The following is a 23,524-nucleotide window of genomic DNA, read 5'->3' on the forward strand; positions in this document are numbered from 1 at the left end:
GATCCCGAGCCTGGGATTGAACCCAAGACTGCAGGACCTTCGTATTGTGAGGCAGACGCACTAACCCCTCTCCCACCGCGAAGCCATATATATATATATATATATATATATATATATATATATATATATATACATATATATATATATATATATATATAATTATAAATATATATATATATTTATATATATATAAAAGGGTATTTCTGTCTGAGAAAGAGAGAGAGAGAAAGAGAGAGAGAGAGAGAGAGAGAGAGAGAGAGAGAGAGAGAGAGAGAGAGAGAGAGAGAGAGAGAGAGAGAGATTTACTAAAGGTAAATTGAGCAAATTGGCTATATCTGGCAATTTATTTAAGTGTGTATCAAACTGGTAGCCCTTTGCATTAATCAGTACCCAAGAAGTAGCTCTTGGTTTCAAAAAGGTTGGTGACCCCTGAAGTAGACTATTACAACGTATCAATCGCTCAAAAATAAACTATTATGTGTTCTGTGAAGGGTTGTTTGCTATATGCAATGGTTCATGTTTTATCACACCGGGTTAACATAACCTCATCTCTACCCATATGTATTTATTTGCCGTCTTTTAAGTATATATTTACTGGATTACAGCACCAGATTCGATGTAGGGTTGAGAAGAGTAAATATGCAGACCGCCCTCACCCCCCCATAGTTTACTGCACTTAGTTTGTCCCACGGCACTTCCTCCTTTCCAGCCTGTCGCGGTGACCCGCTCCCCTTCGGTTGGCAGGCTGCTGTCACAACAGCCACCATGTTATCCCATTCCCGGTGTTTGTCCAAGAATATTGGTCGCTCCCTGTCTGCCATCCGCCAGGTAGGCCAAGCAGCCCGAATAAAGCAGTTTGTTTAATGACCTCGGTTGGAACCACTCGCTGCATTTGCCCGTGGCTTCGGGCGGTTGTTCAGCCTCTGTCACCGCTAGCATTAGCATTAGCTGCTGCAGGCCACGGAACAGGCCTTAACAATGTGAGCCAAGGACAGTGTGACACTTCGCCTGTGAGGTCTCCTGTGTGCCGGTGCTACCTTCCGCAACATTTCTATGAATCTAGGTTGTTGCTATCATAGCTTAGCGTTGGTCTGTTTTCAAACACAGCAATACCGTCAACGTTATCTGAAACTTTGCATTACTAGCTAACTAGCAGGATTATGCTATTGCTAACTCAAGTAATGTTAAAGGCCTACTGAAATGAGATTTCCTTATTAAACGGGGAGAGCAGGTCCATTCTATGAGTCATACTTGATCATTTTGCGATATTGCCATATTTTTGCTGAAAGGATTTTGTAGAGAACATCGATGATAAAGTTCGCAACTTTTGTTCGCTAACAGTAAAGCTCTGCCTTTACCGGAAGGCGCAGACGAGGACGTCACCCGTTGATGGCTCCTCACATTGTTTTTAATTGGAGCCTCCAACAAAAAGAGCTATTCAGACCGAGAAAACGACAATTTCCCCATTAATTTGGGCGAGGATGAAAGATTTATGTCTGAGGATATTAATAGCGACGGACTAGAATAAAAAAACATGATTGCATTGGGACGGAGTCAGATGTTTTTAGACACATTTACTAGGATAATTCTGGGAAATCCCTTATTTTTCTATTGTGTTGTTAGTGTTTTAGTGAGTTTAACAGTACCTGATAGTCGGAGGTGTGTGTCCCCGGGTGTCTTGATGCCAGTGTCTCAGTGAAGTCGACGGCAGCTTTATGGACGGCGCAAGCTCAGCTGATCTCCGGTAAGAAGGGACTTTTTACCACAATTTTCTCACCGAAACCTGCTGGTTGACATTCAGTCGGGATCGTGTTCCCTTGACCGCTCTGATCCATAGTAAAGTTTCACCTCCGTGAATTTTAAGCAAGGAATCACCATGTGTTTGTGTGGCTAAAGGCTAAAGCTTCCCAACTCCATCTTTGTACTTTGACTTCTCCATTATTAATAGAACAAATTGCAAAAGATTCAGCAACACAGATCTCCAACATACTGTGTAATTATGCGGTTAAATCAGACGACTTTTAGCTGTGTGTGTGTGCAGCGCTCATATTTTATAACAGTCTGTGACGTCACGCGTACACGTCATCATTACGCGACGTTTTCAAGAAGAAACTCCCAGGAAATTTAAAATTGCAATTTAGTAAACTAAAAAGGCCGTATTGGCATGTGTTGCAATGTGAATATTTCATCATCAACATATAAACTATCAGATTGTGTGGTGGGTAGTAGTGGGTTTCAGTAGGCCTTTAATGTTTTCAAATAGCACGTTGATTAGCTTAGCTGTCAAATTAGGTATTGCCAGCGGAAACCGCTGCCAAAATTATCTATCTTGATTTATATATGGGAATACTTCGAAAACCGAATACGTACATCTTATTGTAACAAGAACTTAGTTGGCCAGTGTTAGGTTGTTGTGGTTCATTAGCCTAAACATATCGCTGCCTATATGTTAGGTCAAGCAGCTGCTGCTGGCATCGTTGCAGGGTGAACCATGTTTGACTTATATGGTGTCAATGGCGGCATCGTCTAACGTCTATATGTGACCTTTCACCCCTGGTCTTATTCCTGTTGCTTACTCCATTTTTAACCGTCAACCTAAATGTTACGTAACCTGTTGTCACATGCACACAATATACAGTGCTCATTTGTATGACCAAGTACGTCCACACGTTTGACTGGTTTTGTAGATATCTTTTTTTTTTTAAATATTTTACCAAAAATCCTGTGCTTTCAACGTTTTCTTGTAAAATCTAGATAAAGTAAGGTCCATAAGTATTTGGACAGTGCAGATTTGTTTTTTTTTATGTTTTTTTCTCTTTACAGTATCACCATAAAAATGGATTTTAAATTCATCAAATGCATAAATCAACATACGATTGAAGTTAAGACTTTCAGCTTCGCTTCAAATTGTTTCAAAAGATTAGGACATCTACAATTTAAAACATTTTTATTTCGATTAAACAATGTGGTTAAGTATACAATAATAATAATAATTTTTTTTTATAAGGCACCTTTCTGGGCACTCAAGGACACCGTACAAAATCAAAACAATAAAATCAAATTGGATAAAAACAACAATAATAACAACAACAAAGATAAATAAGATAAGATGATTACAAAGAATAAGCAGTCCGGAATAGGTGTGTTTTAAGTCTTGACTTGAAGAGGGATATTGAGTCCAAGTAACAAAGGTCTGGTGGCAAAGAGTTCCAAAGATGTGGGGCAGAGCGGCTAAAAGCTCGGGCACCCATGGCGGACAGTTTAAATGAGGGGACAGTGAGATGGATGGATGAAGAGGATCTTAGGGAATGTGAGGGCGTGGCGACATGGATCAGATCAGAGAGACATGATGGAGGGAGGTTATGGATGGCTTTGAAAATGAGGAGAATTATTTTAAAATGAATACAATGTTTGATGGGTAGCCAGTGGAGTTGCTGCAGAACAGGGGTGATGTGCTGGTTTGAAGGGGTTCTGTTGATTTTCCGGGCTGCAGAGTTCTGGAGAAGCTGAAGTTTGTGAAGTGACTTGTCAAATGTTTGGATGTGCTGATCCGACTCATTACTATAAATGAGGCTTGTCTGTACATTTTACGTGTACTGTATATCTGTTCACTTTTGGTAGGATTTAGTAAACATTTTTGTCTTATTTCTTCTATTTGCTTGTAAACTGTGTTTTTTTCCTTTTTTGCTGTTTTTTCTAGGGAAATAATGCGTTGACTCGCCGTGGTGCAGCAGGTATGTGTTATTAAACTGTTAAAACATTGACTATTAAGTAAAGTGTCTGTTTTTGGGTAGTTATATTATTTAGATCTCTTGTCCTTTTTCTCTACAGCAATATCAACTAGCTACCCAGTCATTGTCAAGAACACTGGGTAAGGGCACACAAAACCAATAAACACTGCTTGTAGAGTAAAATCAAATATCCCCTATTAGCTTTAAAAGCATATATTTAGCAACTACTTACTTTATTTTTAGGACTGCACAATATATTGTTTAATCACATCCCAAAGCATGTGTGCGTAATAGTTACATCATCGTACAGTCTCTCAATATAGATGGCAAATTAACTCAAAGTGCCTGCACCTTAGGACAAACACGGGCTATTAAAAAACATTTGTGATGTTGTTGGAGCTCTGTGTAAGTGTGTGCTGAGTTTAATAATAATCTACACAAAATTGTATGTTGAATATCTCTACTATTTGTCGCTGCGTCCAGGTCACGATGTAGTTTCTGGGGTATGCACGGAATCCTGCACATTACCACAAGTGCTCCGAGCCTGAGCTGCAACGTTTCCTTGCTCACTTCAGCGCGGATTCTAGCAGGCGTTCTCAGTAAGCGCCTCCTGGCAGTAGAAGACTGTTTAAAAGTGTCACTCCTCTAATTTAGCTGGTGTGAAACGAAGCTGGACAAAGAGAGTGCCGCTGCCATAGTGAGCAGAGGCATTTTAATGGTGACCATTGTCGATCAACCATCTCCTTGTCGTTCTTTCAATGTCCCTGCAATAGCTACAGCAGGGTTTCCCCTCAATGTAACTGATCGCGGTGCAAAGTTACGGCAAAAGTGAAGCCGTCACACCTTTTAAAAATAGGGTTTTTTAACGTGAAAACAAATTAAAGTAAGAAATTTATATTGTAGCTTCCACAATAAGTCATAAGTCTGACGCTATTTTTAACTTTTGTTGCCAATCTTATGTTAACGGGCCAAATGTCAACAGGTATTTCATCCGTGCACATACGTGCATCTCTGTGCCTCCCTAGACCCACAACAACAATTTCTCATTCTCGTCCAATCCCATATCAGGCACAAACTGTGTTTTTCCTATCATGAAAACAATGAACATCAAATCAAAACCACACAAAAATAAAACATGAACACCAGTAGGTTGTCACAGTATGAATGAATATATATAGCCTATTATTTGCTCACTATTAACTAGTGATGCATCGAAAATTAGCCCGCTAAAAAAATAACTGGATCACCGAAAACAGCACTGCCGAAACCGGATGTTTCGGCAGTGCTGAAGATTCACACAATTGTCTGGCCCATAGTCAGCATACAGAATGTGCAATTTGAAAGTATTAAAGTTCCAGTAGAATGGAAAAACCGGTTGCTTCTCTATTGAGGTTTTCAGGGTTTACCCTAAACTGTCAAGATAGCTGTGGTGGTGGGGGTGTGGTCCCCATGACCTCATTGAGTAATTTGCTATGATGATAGGATTTTCTTTAAAAAGGCTAAACAAATGTATACATACATTTTACAAAAAAAATTTTAGCGGTTTGTAGTTACAATCGGTAGAAAATGGAGGGATGAGTATTTTTGGTTTTTTTCAAGTGTTAAAAAACTTTTAATTACTTTTTTAAATGAAAAACAACCTAACAACAAATTTAGCAACTTTTTCTGGCGTTATTATAAAATGTACTTGTGTTTAGAGACTCTTAGGTTCTGTCCCTCGTTGTCCCTGACAAAAGAGGAGAGCTGCAGAAAGCATGACGTCACACTCGATTCACGCTGTTGCTCTAATTGGACTTTCTCTTCTTAAAAGTCGCCACTGTCCTCTTTATATTTGCACATTTTGTAGATTGCTCTCTGCGGGTATATATGCAATATATATTGAAATCACGTCCACATTGCAGACATGCTGACAACGCTCCAGACAATAGCATGTGTTTTATTTATATCCGGTTTTGGTTGCGTGGTTTTCGGTGATCAAAATATTTTTTTCAGTGGTCCAATTTTTGGTACATAATTTGTAGGGCTGGGCTATATATTGATTTACGCGATACATCGCGAGTTTGTCTCTGTGCGATATAGAAAATGACTATATTGTGATATTCGAGTATACGTTCTCACGCAGTTGTTTTTAGCTGCGGGCATTAAACTGCATGCGTCTCTCCTTCTTTCTTGTTTCTCCTTCTCACAGAGACTTAAAACATGCGCACCTTCTTACATATGTCACGCGTGCAACGTCACACGCCCTCCCCGAGCAGAGAGGTAGCAGCATGGGTAACGTTAGCTGTGGTGCTAGCAAAGCTGTGCGAGTGGTACTACGAGAGAAAGAAGGTGCAAATCTGGTAACAAATGAAGGAATAATTCATTCCCAAGAAAAACAGCAGGGAGTCCATCGCCTGGCGGTGGTTTGGCTTCAAGTGGGAATATGTCGAACAGACACCCGTGTCAAGTATAGGGCAAAAGCGTTGCTATAAAAAGTAGCATTACTGCTAATATGTAGCATTATTTGAAAAGTCACTCGCTAATAACTGTTTAATAAATACAGTTTTGGTCAATTGACTTAGTTGTGATTTCCTTCTCTGCATGAAAGTTTAAAATGAGTATAAATTAATGCAGTATGAAGAATAATGTTTTAATGTAGACACATAGAATCATCTTATTGCTGTGGTTATATGAATCAAGTGTTAATTCAAGGCTAAGGTAAAATATCGAGATATCAAACGTGTATCGCGATATGGCCTAAAAATATCGAGATATTAAAAAAAGGCCAAATCGCCTAGCCCTAATCACTTGTCAATAGTGCGCAAATAACAGGATATATATATAGATATATATATATATATATATATATATATATATATATATATATATATATATATATATACACACACATACATATATACACTCATACATATGTACATTCATACTGTCACGGCCATCTGGTGTTTATGGTTTATGTTCGTATTGTTTGGATTTGATGTCAGTTTTTCCCAAGTTTTCAAAGACACTGTCCATGCCTGAAAGGTGATTGACGGAGAATGAGGAAGTGTTGTGTCCAGTGAAACGTGGACTCAGGAGACGAAAGTGTTTGCACTGGAGGATAAACCTGTTGGAATTATGCCGTTTGTTATGATAACATTGATTTCTTTTAGAGGCTACAATATATTACATTACTTTTATTTTTTTCAAGTAAAAAAATAACCAAACCTTATTTTCTAGGCATGGCAGTAATAAAAATGCTGTGGCGGCGCGCCACATTCAATAACATTAAGGGGAAACCCTGATTATCATAAATATCTGATGTATAACACAAAAGACTTGCAAAGATTGCGCGAAACCATTGATAACATAGCACCGCTAAAGTTAAAAAAGGCTCCAAAAAAGCGCACCCCGTGGTTTACAGAAGAAACTAGAGCTCAGAAATTATTATGTAGAAAGCTGGAACGCAAATGGCGCACGACTAAACTTGAGGTGCACCATCAAGCATGGAGTGATGGTTTAATAACTTATAAACGCATGCTTACCTTAGCTAAAGCTAAATATTACTCAAATCTCATCCACCGTAATAAAAACGATCCTAAATTTTTAAAGACGCCGAGATCATTATCCATGCGTTTGTTACGTCTCGCCTCGACTACTGTAACGTATTATTTTCGGGTCTCCCCATGTCTAGCATTAAAAGATTACAGTTGGTACAAAATGTGGCTGCTAGACTTTTGACAAGAACAAGAAAGTTTGATCACATTACGCCTGTACTGGCTCACCTGCACTGGCTTCCTGTGCACTTAAGATGTGACTTTAAGGTTTTACTACTTACGTATGAAATACTACACGGTCTAGCTCCATCCTATCTTGCCGATTGTATTGTACCATATGTCCCGGCAAGAAATCTGCGTTCAAAGGACTCCGGCTTATTAGTGATTCCCAAAGCCCAAAAAAAGTCTGCGGGCTATAGAGCTTTTTCATTTCGGGCTCCAGTACTCTGGAATGCCCTCCCGGTAACAGTTCGAGATGCCACCTCAGTAGAAGCATTTAAGTCTCACCTTAAAACTCATTTGTATACTCTAGCCTTTAAATAGACTCCCTTTTTAGACCAGTTGATCTGCTGTTTCTTTTCTTTTTCTTCTATGTCCCACTCTCCCTTGTGGAGGGGGTCCGGCCCGATCCGGTGGCCATGTACTGCTTGCCTGCGTATCGGCTGGGGACATCTCTGCGATGCTGATCCGCCTCCGCTTGGGATGGTTTCCTGCTGGCTCCGCTGTGAACGGGACTCTCGCTGCTGTGTTGGATCCGCTTTGGACTGGACTCTCGCGACTGTGTTGGATCCATTGTGGATTGAACTTTCACAGTATCATGTTAGACCCGCTCGACATCCATTGCTTTCCTCCTCTCTAAGGTTCTCATAGTCATCATTGTCACCGACGTCCCACTGGGTCATTATTGTCACCGATGTCCCACTGGGTGTGAGTTTTCCTTGCCCTTATGTGGGCCTACCGAGGATGTCGTAGTGGTTTGTGCAGCCCTTTGAGACACTAGTGATTTAGGGCTATATAAGTAAACATTGATTGATTGATTGAAATAGATATAAACAAAATAGTACCAATCTCACTTTTTTTAGCCTGAATGTAAGAAGGATGAGCTCCAAGTTTTACAAGCTGTGTGCTGAACAGTTCCAGCTTTAGTTAAACGTTATAGTATCATGTAGCACTATTGTTAAGTGCTAAACAAGACTTACAAGCTACGAAAATAATAAAATGATAGCATACTTCACAATTCTATTTTTCACTGCGATGACGACTGATGGGATTTTCATATATTCCCATTTAGATGAAGAATTGATCATAATCCACTAGGGGTGTAACGCTACACAAAAATTTCGGTTCGGTGCGTACCTCGGTTTAGAGGTCACGGTTCGGTTCATTTTCGGTACAGTAAGAAAACAACAAAATACACATTTTTGGGTTATTTATTTACCAAATTTGAAAACAATGGATTTATCCTTTTAACATTGGGAACATTATAATAATTCTGCCCACGTTAATCCACATTAAACTGCCTCAAGTTGTTGCTTTGATTAAATAACATGACAAAACCTTTCTTCTACATATAGAAAGTGCAACATTAAACAGTTTCAAGTCTTACTCATCATGCTTAATTTATTACAGCATTTGGGAAGTCTGTAGTTGACCTTTATTATACACACACACACGCACACACACTCACACGCACACAGCAAAATGAGCTAACGTAACGCTAAAAGCTAATTTGCCTTCACCTTAACTATGAGCGAGCTGAGCTGCAGTTTAAGTTTCTAGAAGGTCAACGGGCTCATAGTGATGTTTTGTAATAGTTGTGACTGGGAAGTGTTTTTTATATTTTGGGGACTGTACGATGTCCGCTGCTCACCTGCTAGACACATATCTGCTCATCTCGACGCTGGAGCACTAACTCCATGCTTTCTGAATACGCACTGCTGATTGGCTGTTACCTAAGCTCTGAATACGCACTGCTGATTGGCTGTTACATTGCTCTGAATATGCACTGCTGATTGGCTTTGTATGTAACCAATCAGATGCTTGTGTGGGCGGGACAATGCTGGATGCTCACTGCTCAGACAGAGGCAGAAAGCAGAGCAGCTTTTTAAGACTTTAGTTTACAAACTCGTTCGATACACCCTCGTACCGAACCGAAACCCCCCTACCGAAACGGTTCAATACAAATACACGTACCGTTACACCCCTATAATCCACACAAAAGGTTAAAGGGAAATGTTGCTGCCTGCAGACACCATCTTCGGTTGTTGTGTCTTTGTCCCAATCTATGAGTATGAATTGAATGTCACAGATGAACAAGTTCTAGAGTCGTAGCTTAATCCTTATGCAGTATTATGTATATTGTCCAATATTCCAAATTGCTGAATGACATTTTCTAGACTACAGCACGGTGGATTATATATATATGTATATATATATATATATATGGCTTCGCGGTGGAAGAGGGGTTAGTGCGTCTGTCTCACAATACGAAGGTCCTAAGTAGTCCTGGGTTCAATCCTGGGCTCGGGATCTTTCTGTGTGGAGTTTGCATGTTCTCCCCGTGACTGCGTGGGTTCTCTCCGGGTACTCCGGCTTCCTCACACTTCCAAAGACATGGACCTGGGGATAGGTTGATTGGCAACAGTAAATTGGCCCTAATGTGTGAACATGAGTGTGAATGTTGTCTATCTGTGTTGGCCCTGCGATGGGATGGAGACTTGTCCTGGGTGTACCCCGCCTTCCGTCCGATTGTAGCTGAGATAGGCACCAGCGCACCCTCGACTCCTAAGGGAATAAGCTGTAGAAAATGGATGGATGGAAGTTTCTAGACACCCGAAACAGTCTCAACAAGGTACATTGTACAAAAAAGCAGCAGCGACAATTGAAAATAAAGCAACACTTTATAATATAAAAAATACATGTTAATTCTAGCTAATAACAGATTTGTTTTTAAACATATGACTTTATAAAGAAACCCATTCTGCAAATTTTACGATGTTGTAATGGTGACTACGGTCCCACCGGCGCAGGTATCTTGGCAATTTAGGGGAAATTCTATATACACGCAACATTGTTACTAACAGTTTATGTAATTATATATATTTTGAAATGTAATTATGAAGCTAGAATGTTAAAATTTAAAGGGGAACTGCACTTTTTTAAAATTGTCCGTCATTCATAATTGTATGTGAGACAAACACACGTTTGTCTTTTTTTAAGAATTGGAACTTGTAAATAAATGCTAGTAAAAGTCAGCGAATAATGGAAGTAATAGATTTCAGTCTATTCCGCCTATAAAGCGTTATAAAAACTTACAAAAACCTTCATCAATGTTTGATATACTTTCATCCTAGCCTCTGGTGAGGGCGATCGCATTCTCCGTTCCCTCTTTCCCTGCTTGTTTTCTTTGTCTTTTTGTCCTTGTCTGAACTTTTTAAAAGCCTATTTCTTTGCGCTGTCCTCTAATCCAAATTTCAATATGAATATGATCAGCTGGACTCTTGACGCAATTAACACAGTCTTTTCGACAAGAAAAAGAGGTTCGGGGGAGCCTGGCTGTCCTGATGGAACCATCGCTGCGGGTTACGTGCGGGATTCCTGGAACTCATGGAGGATCATGTGCCTCTCAGCTCTTTCCAACGAGGACGTCAAAGACATCTACCTATTTGGAGCTGTGATCACGGGGCACTTGCTGATTGGGCTGGGCATTGCTCTGGTGTATCGACAAATTCGGAAGACGATGGCAGCCACTCAAGTGGCCCAACGGCTGTTCAACGCAATGGAAGGATTGGGTCGGGCTGTGGGAACACAGACTTGGGCGATTTCTGAGTTGAATCGCAAAATGGATTTCAACTTGGAAAAGTTTGCAGAGAAGGAATAATTAATTGGAACTGAAAAAGATTCAGCATGGACAACAGAGAAGATAAGTCAATATTTTGTCTTCTTGAAGGAAAACAACTTTTTATCTACGATTTGGACTCCTTGGCATGGCCTTGGCATGGAACAGGCTGTTCTGAAGGAAATCTCCCGAAGACTCCTCAAGATAGACGCTTTTGACTTTCCTTTTTGTCAACAACATCTGTAGCCGAACTTTATCGGCCTCAGCCATACAAAAACATTCACCACCTCTCCCGAGTTAATTGGGCATATACGCACACACATGACCCTCACCCTTGAATCAACACCCTCACCACCGCTTCTCTCCTCTGGGGTTCTGGATGGCTGAGCGGCGCTACAGAGCGAACAGCGGGCCTGCGCAAACCCACCCCTCCCTCTGTTGCAATTTGGTGTGATATATGTATGTTTAATGTGTGCCATGCTATGTGAGGTTATTTCCTTGGACTCAGGCTAGACCTCACCTGAGGGTCTAGCCTTGGACTGATATTTGTTATCTCGTAACAAATGAAGGAAGAAAGAATTCCCAAGAAAAACAGCACGGGGCCCATCGTCTGGCGGTGGTTCGGCTTCAAGCGGGAATATGTCAAATAGACAACTTTAATTTGTCATGTGTGGGGCACAAGCGTTGCTACCTAAAGTAGCATTACTGCTAATATGTAGCATCGTTTGAATGGCTAATAACTTTAAGAAATACAGTTTTGTTGAATTGACTTAGTTGTAATTTCCTTTTCTGGATGAAAGTTTAAAAGTAGCATATATTAATGCAGTATGAACAAGAATGTTTTAATGTAGACACATAGAATCACCATACTGCTGTGATTATATGTATCCAGTGTAGGGCTGGGCGATATTGCCTTTTTTTAATATCGCTATATTTTTAGGCCATATCGCGATATACGATATATATTACGATATTTTGCCTTGGCCTTGAATGAACACTTGATGCATATAATCACAGCAGTATGATGATTCTATGTGTATACATTAAAACATTCTTCTTAATACTGCTACTTTTAAACTTTCATGCAGAGAGGGAAATCACAACTGAGTCAATTGACCGAAAGTGTATTTATTAAAGTTATTAAGCAATTGCACAAACATTCAAGTCATTTCCAAAACATAAATTGCAAGATTGTCAGAGACATTTTAAGTGTCAAATAAAAATGAGCTGCATAATAGGAAATCAAATAGTATTCGTCCTTCACTATGAGGTATGTTACTAAGGTTATGAATTTCTCTTCATACTCTAGCGAGTGACTTTACAAACGATGCTACATATTAGCAGTAATGCTACTTTTTATAGCAACGCTTTTTCCCGCCACACTTGACAAATTATGGTTGTGTGTTCGACATATTCCCACTTGAAGCCCAACCACCGCCAGACAATGGAAACCCTGCTGTTTTTATTGGGGATCTTTCTCTCGTACGGCTACGTTAGCAGCTAACGTGAGCCACGCCGCTACCTCTCTACTCTGCAAGAGCGTGTATGTGACGTGTGACGTAACAGTTGTGACGTAGGTAAGAATGTGCGCCTCCTTGTCTGCGAGAAGGAGACACGAGAAAGAGCAAGGAGAGCCTGAAGTGTAAGCCCGCAGCTAAAAGTCCTGCGTGAGAACGTATACTTGAATATTACGATATAGTCATTTTCTATATCGCACATAGAAAAACCCGTGATATATCGCCCAGCCCTAATCCAGTGTTCATTCAAGGCTAAAGCAAAATACCTAGAAATATATCGTATATCGCAATATGGCCTAAAAATATCGCGGTATTAAAAAAAAAAGGCAATATCGCCCAGCCCTACTGTAGTGTATTAACAATTACCATTAGTTTCATTGTTAGCCACCTCGTTCTTGCCGTATATTCCAATTTAGAGTGCATAACAATAAAGAAAGACATACGCGTTCTTGTCTTACATCGGGATTGTGAATGATGGGCAAAATCGTTAAAATAAGTGCAGTTCCCCTTTAAGATAAAGTTCAACAGTTTGTTTATTGCCATCCAATTTATATTTGAACATGACAAACTGAAACATGTACTCATGTCTAAGGCTGTAGTACGAGTTATACCAGTATACTTTAGAAAGAGATACAAATTTGAGATAATGCCGCCATACCGATATATCTAATCCTTAATGTCTTGACGCAAAAGTGTCTTTGCTCATTCTGTCAGCGCTGGGTGCCGTCTCTCTCCTCCTTCACGCACAGAGTGGGGTTGGATAGGAGCCGTGCTGACTTCACACAAACTCCAGTATAAGGAGTTGAATGGTACTTGTCAACCGTCTCGTTTTTGCCAGGAAATCGCATATTTTGTCCCTCTTCTATGGCGTTTTGCCGATGCCATTCATTCCTAGATTTGTTCACAATGTAACATGAATCCCCAGCAGTATTGCCGTTTGACTCAAGGTTCGGTCGGCATCACTTGGGGCAATATTATTATTAATATATTATTCTAATGACAGCAGTGTGGCGAGTTGCAACTTATGTGATTTTATCAAATCAACAATGCAAGAGAGATGGTTGCACTTAGAGAAGACATTCCTACCAAAATGCAAAGTTTGTGTAAATAGATATGTTCCCAGTTGCAACGGTATGAAAAAAAACAGATTTAAAAAGCTGCCAGAAATAATCAACTTTTTATACAGTATGAGCTTCCCAGTCACAACTACTTTGCTAAAGAAACATTGCCACTACAAAAGTACACACTCTAAGGTGTTTAGCTGCAGTGGCAATATTGTCACCTGCCACAAAGCATCCTGCAGTTGACAGCTTGGTGTTCCTGGATTAAATTTTTTAAATCATTTTCTAAATATGTTGAGCTAAAAAAATAATAATTTTAAAGGCAAATTATTTTCAAGTTGTTGCTTAAAATGTCCTCTTAAACCAGGGACTTTATTTTATATTTTTGTTATTAGCTGAGAATCTGTGCATATATCGTGCAGTCCTACTTATTTTGTTTTAGTATTTTTGCTTTCTCACTTTTAATAGTCAACTAGTTTGCCATTAACAATATAGTTTTTCCCCTATGTTGTTAAAGTAAAATCAATGTCATGAATAACAGTTAAACTTATAATTATTGAAGACATTTCTAAACAATTTTTTTTCAGCAAATCTGATCCTCGATCCAGTGTCTTCCAAATCCAATACTTCAGGACCTCTGTTGCCTACAGTATGTATTTTTCCCCCATAGTACTTAATGCATGTCTAAATGCCAGCAATTAAGAATGTATTGCATTTGCCTACTTTTTTATTTGTCCTTTAGGAGAGGAAGTCATCACTATCAAGACCCCTGCTTTTGCAGAATCTGTTACAGAGGGAGACGTGAGGTGGGAAAAAGGTAACTGATTTTATCCTGACAAGAAAAGCTGCTTCAATTAGATACCATTTGACATTGAAACAACTGTTTATTCTTCCAGCTGTTGGGGACACTGTCTCAGAGGATGAGGTGGTCTGTGAAATTGAGACTGATAAGGTAAAAACTAAAACATGAGGGTCAATGGTATAAAGTAATATAAACTATATTGCCAAAAGTATTCGACCACCAGCCTTTACTCACATATGAACTTGAAGTGCCATCCCATTCCTAACTCATGGGGTTCAATATGATGTCGGTCCACCGTTTCTTTCTTCAACTCTTTTGGGAAGTCTGTCCACAAGGTTGCAAAGTGTGTTTATAGGAATTTTCGATCGTTCTTCCAAAAGCGCATTGGTGAGGTCACACACTGATGTTGGTCGAGAAGGCCTGGTTCTCAGTGTCCGTTCTAATTCAGCCCAAAGGTGTTCTTTCGGGTTCAGGTCAGGACTCTGTGCAGGCCAGTCAAGTTAATCAACACCAGACTCTGCCATCCATGTCTTTATGGACTTTTCTTTGTGCACTGGTGCATATCATGTTGGAAGAGGAAGGGTCTTGTTCCAAACTGTTCCCACAAGGTTAGGAGCAATAAATTGTCCAAAATGTTTTGATATCCTGGAGCATTCAAAGTGCCTCTCACTGGAAATAAGGGGCCAAGCCCATCTCCTGAAAAACTACCCCACACCATAATTCCTCCGCTGACCCTCTCTTTTCAGTTTACGTGGTGTACCAGTTCGTAGCTGAGTTGCTTTTGTTCCCAAACACTTCCATTTTCTTTTAATAAGGCCGACAGATGACTTTAGAATATTTAGGAGTGAGGAAATTTCACGACTGGATTTGTTGCACAGTTTGCATCCTTTTACAATTCCACGCTGGAAATCACTGAGCTGCTGAGAGCGGCCCATTCTTTCAAAAATGTTTGTAGAAACAGTCTCCATGCCTGAGTGCTTGATTTTATACACCCGTGGCTGGGCCAAGTGATTAGGACACCTGATTCTGATCATTTGAAAAGGTGGCCAAATACTTTTGGCAATGTAGTGTATTCGTAAAACGCATCCTCAAAACCATTGATGTTTGTTACATTTCAATTCACCTTACATACAATACCTGTACAGTACACCCCTCACATTTCTGAGAACATTTTATTTAGGGCTGTCAAAATTAACTTTTTAATGTGCATTAACCCATCTACAGCGCAGAATGACTTAAAATCCCTGAAATGTCTCTGGCAACGCATTTTAGGAAAAACTCAACAGCACGTTGGCCCTCTAACTTAAGTAGCACATTAATGACGTAAAAGGAGTAATAGATCCACATCAAAGGAGAACTGCACTTTTTTGGAATTTTGCCTATTGTTTGCAATAATTATTAAAGACATGAAAGATGTATTTTTTTAATGCTTTCTAACCCGTAAATAAATGTAAATACAAGTCTACATACAGCGGAGCTAATGGAAGGTCCTTATTTCCGCCCATAAAACCCGATAAAAACATCCAATAGCGCCAACAAAACTCCATTTCCATTTTGTGACTTGAATATTAACCAAGTATTAGTGATATTGTAATTATAAGTGCTAACTAGGGGTGTAAGGGTACGTGTATTTGTATTGAACCGTTTCTGTACGGGGGTGTACCGAACGAGTTTTCTAAGCTAAAGTCTTTAAAAGGTGCTTTGCTTCTTCTGCCTCTGTCTCAGCACCCAGCATTGTCCCATCCACACAACCATCTGATTGATTACATATATAGCGGTAACAGCCAATCAGAAGTGCGTATTCAGAGCGGTAACAGCCAAACAGGAGTGCTTATTCAGAGTGCTTGTAGTAAATGCTTCAGCGTCGAGCAGATAGGTGTTGAGCAGGTGAGCATAAGGCAGCGTACTCTCCCCAAATGATAATAAACACCTCCCAGTCAACTACTACTAACATCACTATGAGCCCGTTGACCTTCTAGAAACTTAAACCACAGCTTAGCTCGCTCGCAGTTCTGGCTTGAGGTGAAGGCTAATTAGCTTTTAGCGTAGCGTTAGCTCATTTTGCGGTGTGTGTGTGTGTGTGTGTGTGTGCGTGCGTGCATGCATGTGTTTTACGGACAGAAAACCTTTGAATGGCAGGGTCCCTGCTAGGAATGTCCCGAACCAGGTTTTTGCACTTCCGATCCGATACCAATGTTGTTTTTGCACTTCCGATCCGATACCGATACTGGCCTATCCGACCGACGATGTATTAAAGTTTAAAGTTATTTAGCTTACTTAGTTGTCAGATTCATGTTGAAAAAGGTTTTAGTACTCTTGATAACAACTAGCCAGCTGAATTAGGTGAGTTTGAATTAGGGTTGGGCGATATATCGATATAAACGATATATCGCAGGTTTGTGTCTGTGCGATATAGAAAATGACTATATTGTAATATTCGATTATATGTTCTCACGCAGTTGCTTTTAGCTGCGGGCTTTACACAACAGGAGTTTCTCACTTCTTCTTGTGTCTCTTTCTCACAGAGACGGAAAACAAGTCCGCCTTCTTACATACGTCACATACTCTCGCTCGGCTAGCGTCATACGCTCTCATCGAGAGCTAACGTTAGCATGGCTAACGTTAGCTGAGGGCATTAAAATACAGGCGTCTTTCACTCCTCCTAGTCTCTCCTTCTGTCAGAGACGGAAAAAGCCCGCCTTCTTACATACATCACATACTGTTGCGCGTCTAGCGTCATACGCTCTCGCCGACCAGAAAGGTAGCAGCATGGCTAATGTTAGCTGAGAGGTCGTGCAAGCAGAGCGGAGCGGAGCTTGTGACAATACAGGAAAGAGAAGGTACGAGACTGATCACAAATGGAGGAAGAACAATAAATGCCCAAAATAAAGAGCAGGGGATCCATTATCTGGTGGTTTGGCTTCAAGTGGGAAGATATTCAGCAGACAACAGCAATATGCAAAGTTTACAGCAGAAGTGTTACTACAAAAAGGTAGCAACACTATTAATTTGTTCTTTAATTTAAAAAGTCACCCGTGAGAGAATGAAAAGTATTTAATAAATACAGTTTTGGTCAATTGACTTAGTTGTGATTTCCCTCTCGGCATGAAAGTTTAAAAATAGCATATATTAATTCAGTATGAAGAAGAATGTTTTAATGTAGACACATAGAATCATCATACTGCTGTGATTATATGCATCAAGTGTTCATTCAAGGCCAAGGCAAATTATCGTAATATATATCGTATATCGCAATATGGCATAAAAATATTGCGATATTAAGAAAAACAAATATCGCCCAGACCTAGTTTGAACAATACACAATGGTTTGTATTCAAAGATAAACACAAGATAGACAAAAAATATGCATGACAAACAGAAATGGGATCATTAAACAGTAAAAAAGTGAACAGTATAAAGTGCAAATAATGCTGTAAACCATAAAAAAAAAAAAACACACACACAAACAACCTGAGTGGGATAAAATGTCTATAACTCAGTATCAATACTTGCTCTTGAACAAGTTTAAAATTAAAAAAATATCCACACACTCCCTTCAATTGTTTGCCCCAGTCAGGGGGGGACAAACAATTGAAGTCCGAGCATAATGGGGAGATTCTTTCTAACAAAGACGAGCACTTCAAGGTGCTCAGGCGTCTGCCTGCTCCTGTGTTCATCAATGATGAGTAAGGCTGTGCTAAAAAGCCTTTTACTCTCAAGAGTCCTTAAAATGTCTTACCACTTCACCACCACACTTGACTTTATTGTGGCATGTTCTGCACTCCACCTCTTCATCTTTTTCGTTTTGTAGGGTAAATTAATCCCACACAGCTGACATTTTTACCGGTAACTTTTAATTCACATGGCCGTTTTAACGGTTAGGACACAGACCTGTGGATGTGTTGAATGTGTGCTGGAAAATGCGGAACGGAAATTAGGGAGCAGCGGAAAAGTGGAATGTATTATTTAAATCGGTGCGTGGGAAAACACAGACCACAATTTTTTTTTAAACTGGAACTGGATCGGCATTTTCCCATGTCTTGCCGGTACACATTTTTGGGCAAATATCAGCAAATATATGTTGATAAAAATATAACATTTACATAATGAAAATCCACTACAGGCTTCTCAAATGCTGTGATAAATTAAGGATGATGAGTTGAGTTGAAACGGATTAATGTTGCACTTTTTATATGAAGAAGAAAAGTTTTGTCATTTTTTTTAATCTGAGCAACAATTCTAGGCAGTTTAATGTTGATTAACGTGGGCAGAATTATTATAGTGTTCTCAATGTTAAAAGGATAAAGTCATTGTTTACAAATTTGGTAAATAAATAACCAAATAATTTATATTTTGTTGTTTTCTTACTGTACTGAAAATGAACCGAACCATGACCTAAACCGAGGTAGTACAGAACCAACATTTTTGTCTACCGTTACACCCCTAGAGATAACACAGACGAACTATTGTTTTGCGGCATCAGATCACTAGCGTGTGTGCCAATGTTTACATCATCGAGTGGTAAGTTGCTTCCTTGCTTGTGAAAGTCTTGCAGCTCATAAATCATGCCTCTGACATGGACAGTAGAAAAATGAAGACAAATTATGACGAGTTGGAGATTATCCCTCAGAGTAAACAGAGCCAAATGCTTCGTTTCACTTTATTTCCGTCGCTTTACTTCTGTACTGTAGAACCTCGGTGTGCGTTTAACAGTGCACTGCTGTTCAATGGCGAGTGCAACAAGTGTGGACTATATTGGAGACGCTTTTGCCCGCGACCCCAAAAAGGGACAAGCGGTAGAATATGGATGGATGGATGGATGGATGGATGGCTTTTGTCCCACACAAAGTTTACAGCAGAGAGAAAAATATTTGATGTTGCTTTCATTTCCTCAATATAGCATCCTGCGGTGACTATGATTTAATGACTTGAGGAATCATACAGCAGACGATATGTCGGGGCTTTTGCCACAACTTGATCATAAAGTTTTGCTGTTAACTGGGATGCTCACTTGTCCTTTATTTTACCGCTAACTTTGTCAGTGTTCTAGTAACATCCATACTAGGTCAAATGTTTTGTCATCCCATTGAATTGAACTCTTAATGAATCTGTCCCGATACAGCATGTACTGTATATCTAATTATGTACATTTAGTACACATGAACTTATTTCTCCCTTTCAAATTTAAAAAATTGAGAAATAGCTGACATGTTGATACTATTAATGAACAAAAACACAAATATTTGTCTTTAAATATATGGATAATGTTCATTTTAAGCCTTTTTATCAGGCACTTACACCCCCCTCTCCCAAAACTGTTTTACCTAACAAAATGAATAATCGTAATGTTGTTTGTTTGGCCATATTAGTGTAGCCCTACGTGTAAGATTAGATCTCATATATGAACACTTTCATCTATAAGGACAAAAAGTGCAGTTATGTCTGGTAGCCATCAGGTGCCATCTTGCAAAATTCTTACATCTGTTTTTTTGTTTATCTCTTTTAACCACAAGGCGCCATCTTGCACAATTTTCTAAATTATTTGTATTCGTCATATTTTTTTCTGCCATGTTAGTTTATTTACGCTTGTGTTGCTTTCATATGAACATTCAATTTCTACTTGAGATGCATGAAACAGTTTTTTTTAATCTACTATGTTTTCTACAATAGTAATAGTTTAGAATTTTATTTGTTTCTTTAATACAACTTAAATCAATCAATCAAAGTTTACTTATACAGGTGCTGTTCATATTATTAGAATATCATGCAAAAGTTGATTTATTTCAGTAATTATATTCAGAACGTGAAACTTACATATTATATCAATTCATTCCACACATAGTAATATATTTGAAATGTTTATTTCTTTAAATTTTGATGATTAGTACTGACAATTACTGAAAATCCCAAATTCAGTATCTCAGAAAATTAGAATATTAGTTACGACTAGTACCAAAAAATATTTTTTAGAAATGTGGGCCAACTGAAAAGTATGAACATGGAAAGTTTCAGCGTGTACGGCAATCAATACTTAGTTGCAGCTCCTTTTGCCTGAATTGCTGCAGCAATACAGCGTGGCATGGAGTCAACCAGTCTGTTGCACTCCTCAGGTGTTATGAGAGCCCAGGTTGCTTAAATAGTGGCCTTCAGCTCTTCAGCATTGTTGGGTCTGGCATCTCGCATCTTCCGCTTCACAATACCCCATAGGTTTTCTATGGGGTTAAGGTCAGGTGAGTTTGCAAGCCAATCAAGAACAGGGATACCATGGTCCTTAAACCAGGTACTGGTAGATTTGGCACTGTGTGCAGGTGCCAAGTCATGTTGGAAAATGAAACTTCACCTCCATAAAATTGGTCCACGGCAGGCAGCATAAAGTGTTCTAAAACTTCCTGGTAGACTGCTGCATTGACCCTAGACCTCAGGAAACATAGTGGACCAACACCAGCAGATGACATGGCACCCCAGACCATTACCGATTGCGGAAATTTGACACTGGACTTCAGGCAACGTGGATTCTATGCCTCTCCTGTCTTCTTTCAGACTCTGGCATCTTGATTTCCAAAGGAGATACAAAATGTACTTTCATCTGAAAACATAACTTTGGACCACTCAGCAGCAGTCCAGTCCTTTTTGTCTTGAGCCCAGGCGAGACGCTTTTGACGTTGTCTCTTATTCAAGAGTGGCTTTACACAACGAATGCAACAGCTGAAGCCCATATCTTGCATACGTCGGTGCGTGGTGGTTCTTGAAGCACTGACTCCAGCTGCAGTCCACTCTTTGTGGATCTCCCCCACATTTTTTAATCGGTTTTGTTTGACAATCCTCTCCAGGGCGCGGTTATCCCTCTTGCTTGTACACTTTTTTCTACCACATCGTTGTCTTCCCTTCGCCTCTCTATTAATGTGCTTGGACACAGAGCTCTGGGAACATCCAACCTCTTTGGCAATGACATTTTGTGTCTTGCCTTCCTTCTTTAAAGTATCAATGGTCATCTTTTGGACAGTTGTCAAGTCAGCAGTCTTCCCCATGATTGTGTGTCATACAGAATCAAAACGAGAGACCAGTTAAAGGCTTTTCCAGGTGTTTTGAGTTAGTTAGCTAATTAGAGTGTGGCACCAGGTGTCTTCAATATCTGACCTTTTCACCATATTCTAATTTTCTGAGATGTTGAATTTAGGGTTTTCATTGGTTGTCAGCTATAATCATCTCCTTTTTGGCAAAAAAAAACACTTGAAATGTATCAATCTGTTTGGAATGAATGTATACATTCTACAAGTTTGACTTTCTAAATGGAATTAATGAAATAAATCAACTTTTTCATGATATTCTAATAATATGACCAGCACCTGTATAGCCCTAAATCACAAGTGTCTCAAAGGGCTGCACAAGCCACAGCAACATCCTCTGCTCAGATCCCACATTAGGGCACAAATGAACTCAACCCAATAGGATGACAATGAGAAACCTTAGAGGGGACCGCAGATGTAAGGGACTAAAATACAGAATCATTTTGGTTGCGAAAATTTGAAGCAATTTTACATTACATGGTGTAATAAGTGTGACAGGTAGACACACATACTGTAAGAGGTACGTGTGAACACTTGTTCAATAAATGTCATTAGCAAACAAACCAAAAATATTGATGTCTTTGAGAATATAGAACATTACACACAAAGCTCAAAAACCTGTCAATGTTTTAGTATGACTTTGATAAGCTACAAAGTCGCACCGCCTTATGGATTGTCTGCGCATTCATGCTACCGTAGTCAGGCGTACTGTGCTTCAACATACGGGTGGTATTATGGTGTGTGTATAAGGACCCCATAATGTCACCTATTATGAGACATATTACTGGTGTTTTGTTTCGCATTATTATGCAAAACCAACTTTTCTTACCTATTGGTACCTGCTGATGAAAATTTGCACGTATCCGCCATTGTATTCCGCTCAATCGACAATAAGCTCTTCTTTTTCTCTATCCTGGGACATTCATCCTCCGCTGTTGCCATTGCTATTGTAAAGTAACGAACAGTCTAACTTGTATCTTTCATTAGACCTGCTATGGAAGCGCTAAAATCTACCGTACAACAAACATGACGGAGAGAATACGCTCTCGGAGTGGAGCAACGTAATTAAGACCGCCCACTAAACCAGTGGTCCCCAACCATCGATTGGTACCAGGCCGCAGAAGAATTTTGTATTAATTTTTTATTTTTATTAAATCAACATAAAAAACACAAGATACACTTACAATTAGTGCACCAACCCAAAAAACCTCCCTTTTTCATGACAAACCCCTCACCCACCCACCCCAGTCCAAGCGTTGACCAGTCCGCAGCTACAAAAAGGTTGGGAACCACTGCACTAAACTTAAGAGACAGTAAAAGATACAGTCAGAAAGCAGCTTGAAGATGGTATATAAAACAATCTGTGCAACATTTTGACCAACGAACCACCATTACATGTTATATAGACCACAAAAAGTGTTTTAAATGTAGGAAAAAAATTATCATATGACCTATTTAATGCACCTTATAATCCGGTCTCGTCAGCTCATGGCCCTGGTCATTGGCAGTGCGCCCTATGGTCTGAAAAATCCGGTATAGGTTGTTGCATATTTATTATGTCAAGTTGTGTTGTTGCTGATGATCTGTTTTTTGTTGTTGTTTTTTTGCACTAGACATCCGTTCAGGTTCCTTCCCCCGCTTCAGGAGTTATTGAAGAGCTTTTGATTCCCGATGGAGGGAAAGTGGAAGGGGGAACTCCTCTCTTCAAGCTTCGTAAAGGAGGTGTGTATTTCCTCAATAACAAAAATTTGTTTTTAGTGCAATGGAACCTCTGATATTGAGCATAATCTATTCAAGGTTTATATCTGATTTCTGAGTCTCTAGAAACAACTCAACTCATTAGAAATAAACGATTCTAGATGTAAATTGTCAACATCGTAAAACTTTTTATTAAGCGTAATGTCGTTAATTTAACTATCAGACTAGCGTAAAAAAAAGCTTCACCACTGTTCCAAATAATGCTGTGCAATATAAT

At 39.5% G+C, this 23,524-nt stretch overlaps 1 protein-coding gene across 1 annotated transcript in view; it reads left to right on the top strand.

Annotated features, from left to right (window-relative positions):
- The first annotated feature begins 676 nt into the window (after window positions 1-676).
- Window positions 677-23,524, top strand: part of dlst (dihydrolipoamide S-succinyltransferase) — a 42,405-nt gene continuing 19,557 nt past the window's right edge. The window contains exons 1-7 of the mRNA XM_061895389.1: window positions 677-828; window positions 3,701-3,734; window positions 3,832-3,871; window positions 14,268-14,329; window positions 14,423-14,497; window positions 14,577-14,632; window positions 23,163-23,271. Coding sequence (XP_061751373.1) covers window positions 766-828; window positions 3,701-3,734; window positions 3,832-3,871; window positions 14,268-14,329; window positions 14,423-14,497; window positions 14,577-14,632; window positions 23,163-23,271 — 439 coding nt within the window. The 5' untranslated portion in view covers window positions 677-765. The remainder of the gene's footprint in view (window positions 829-3,700; window positions 3,735-3,831; window positions 3,872-14,267; window positions 14,330-14,422; window positions 14,498-14,576; window positions 14,633-23,162; window positions 23,272-23,524) is intronic.

Source organism: Nerophis ophidion, linkage group LG03, assembly GCF_033978795.1.
Source record: "Nerophis ophidion isolate RoL-2023_Sa linkage group LG03, RoL_Noph_v1.0, whole genome shotgun sequence".
In the NCBI taxonomy this organism is placed as follows: domain Eukaryota; kingdom Metazoa; phylum Chordata; class Actinopteri; order Syngnathiformes; family Syngnathidae; genus Nerophis; species Nerophis ophidion.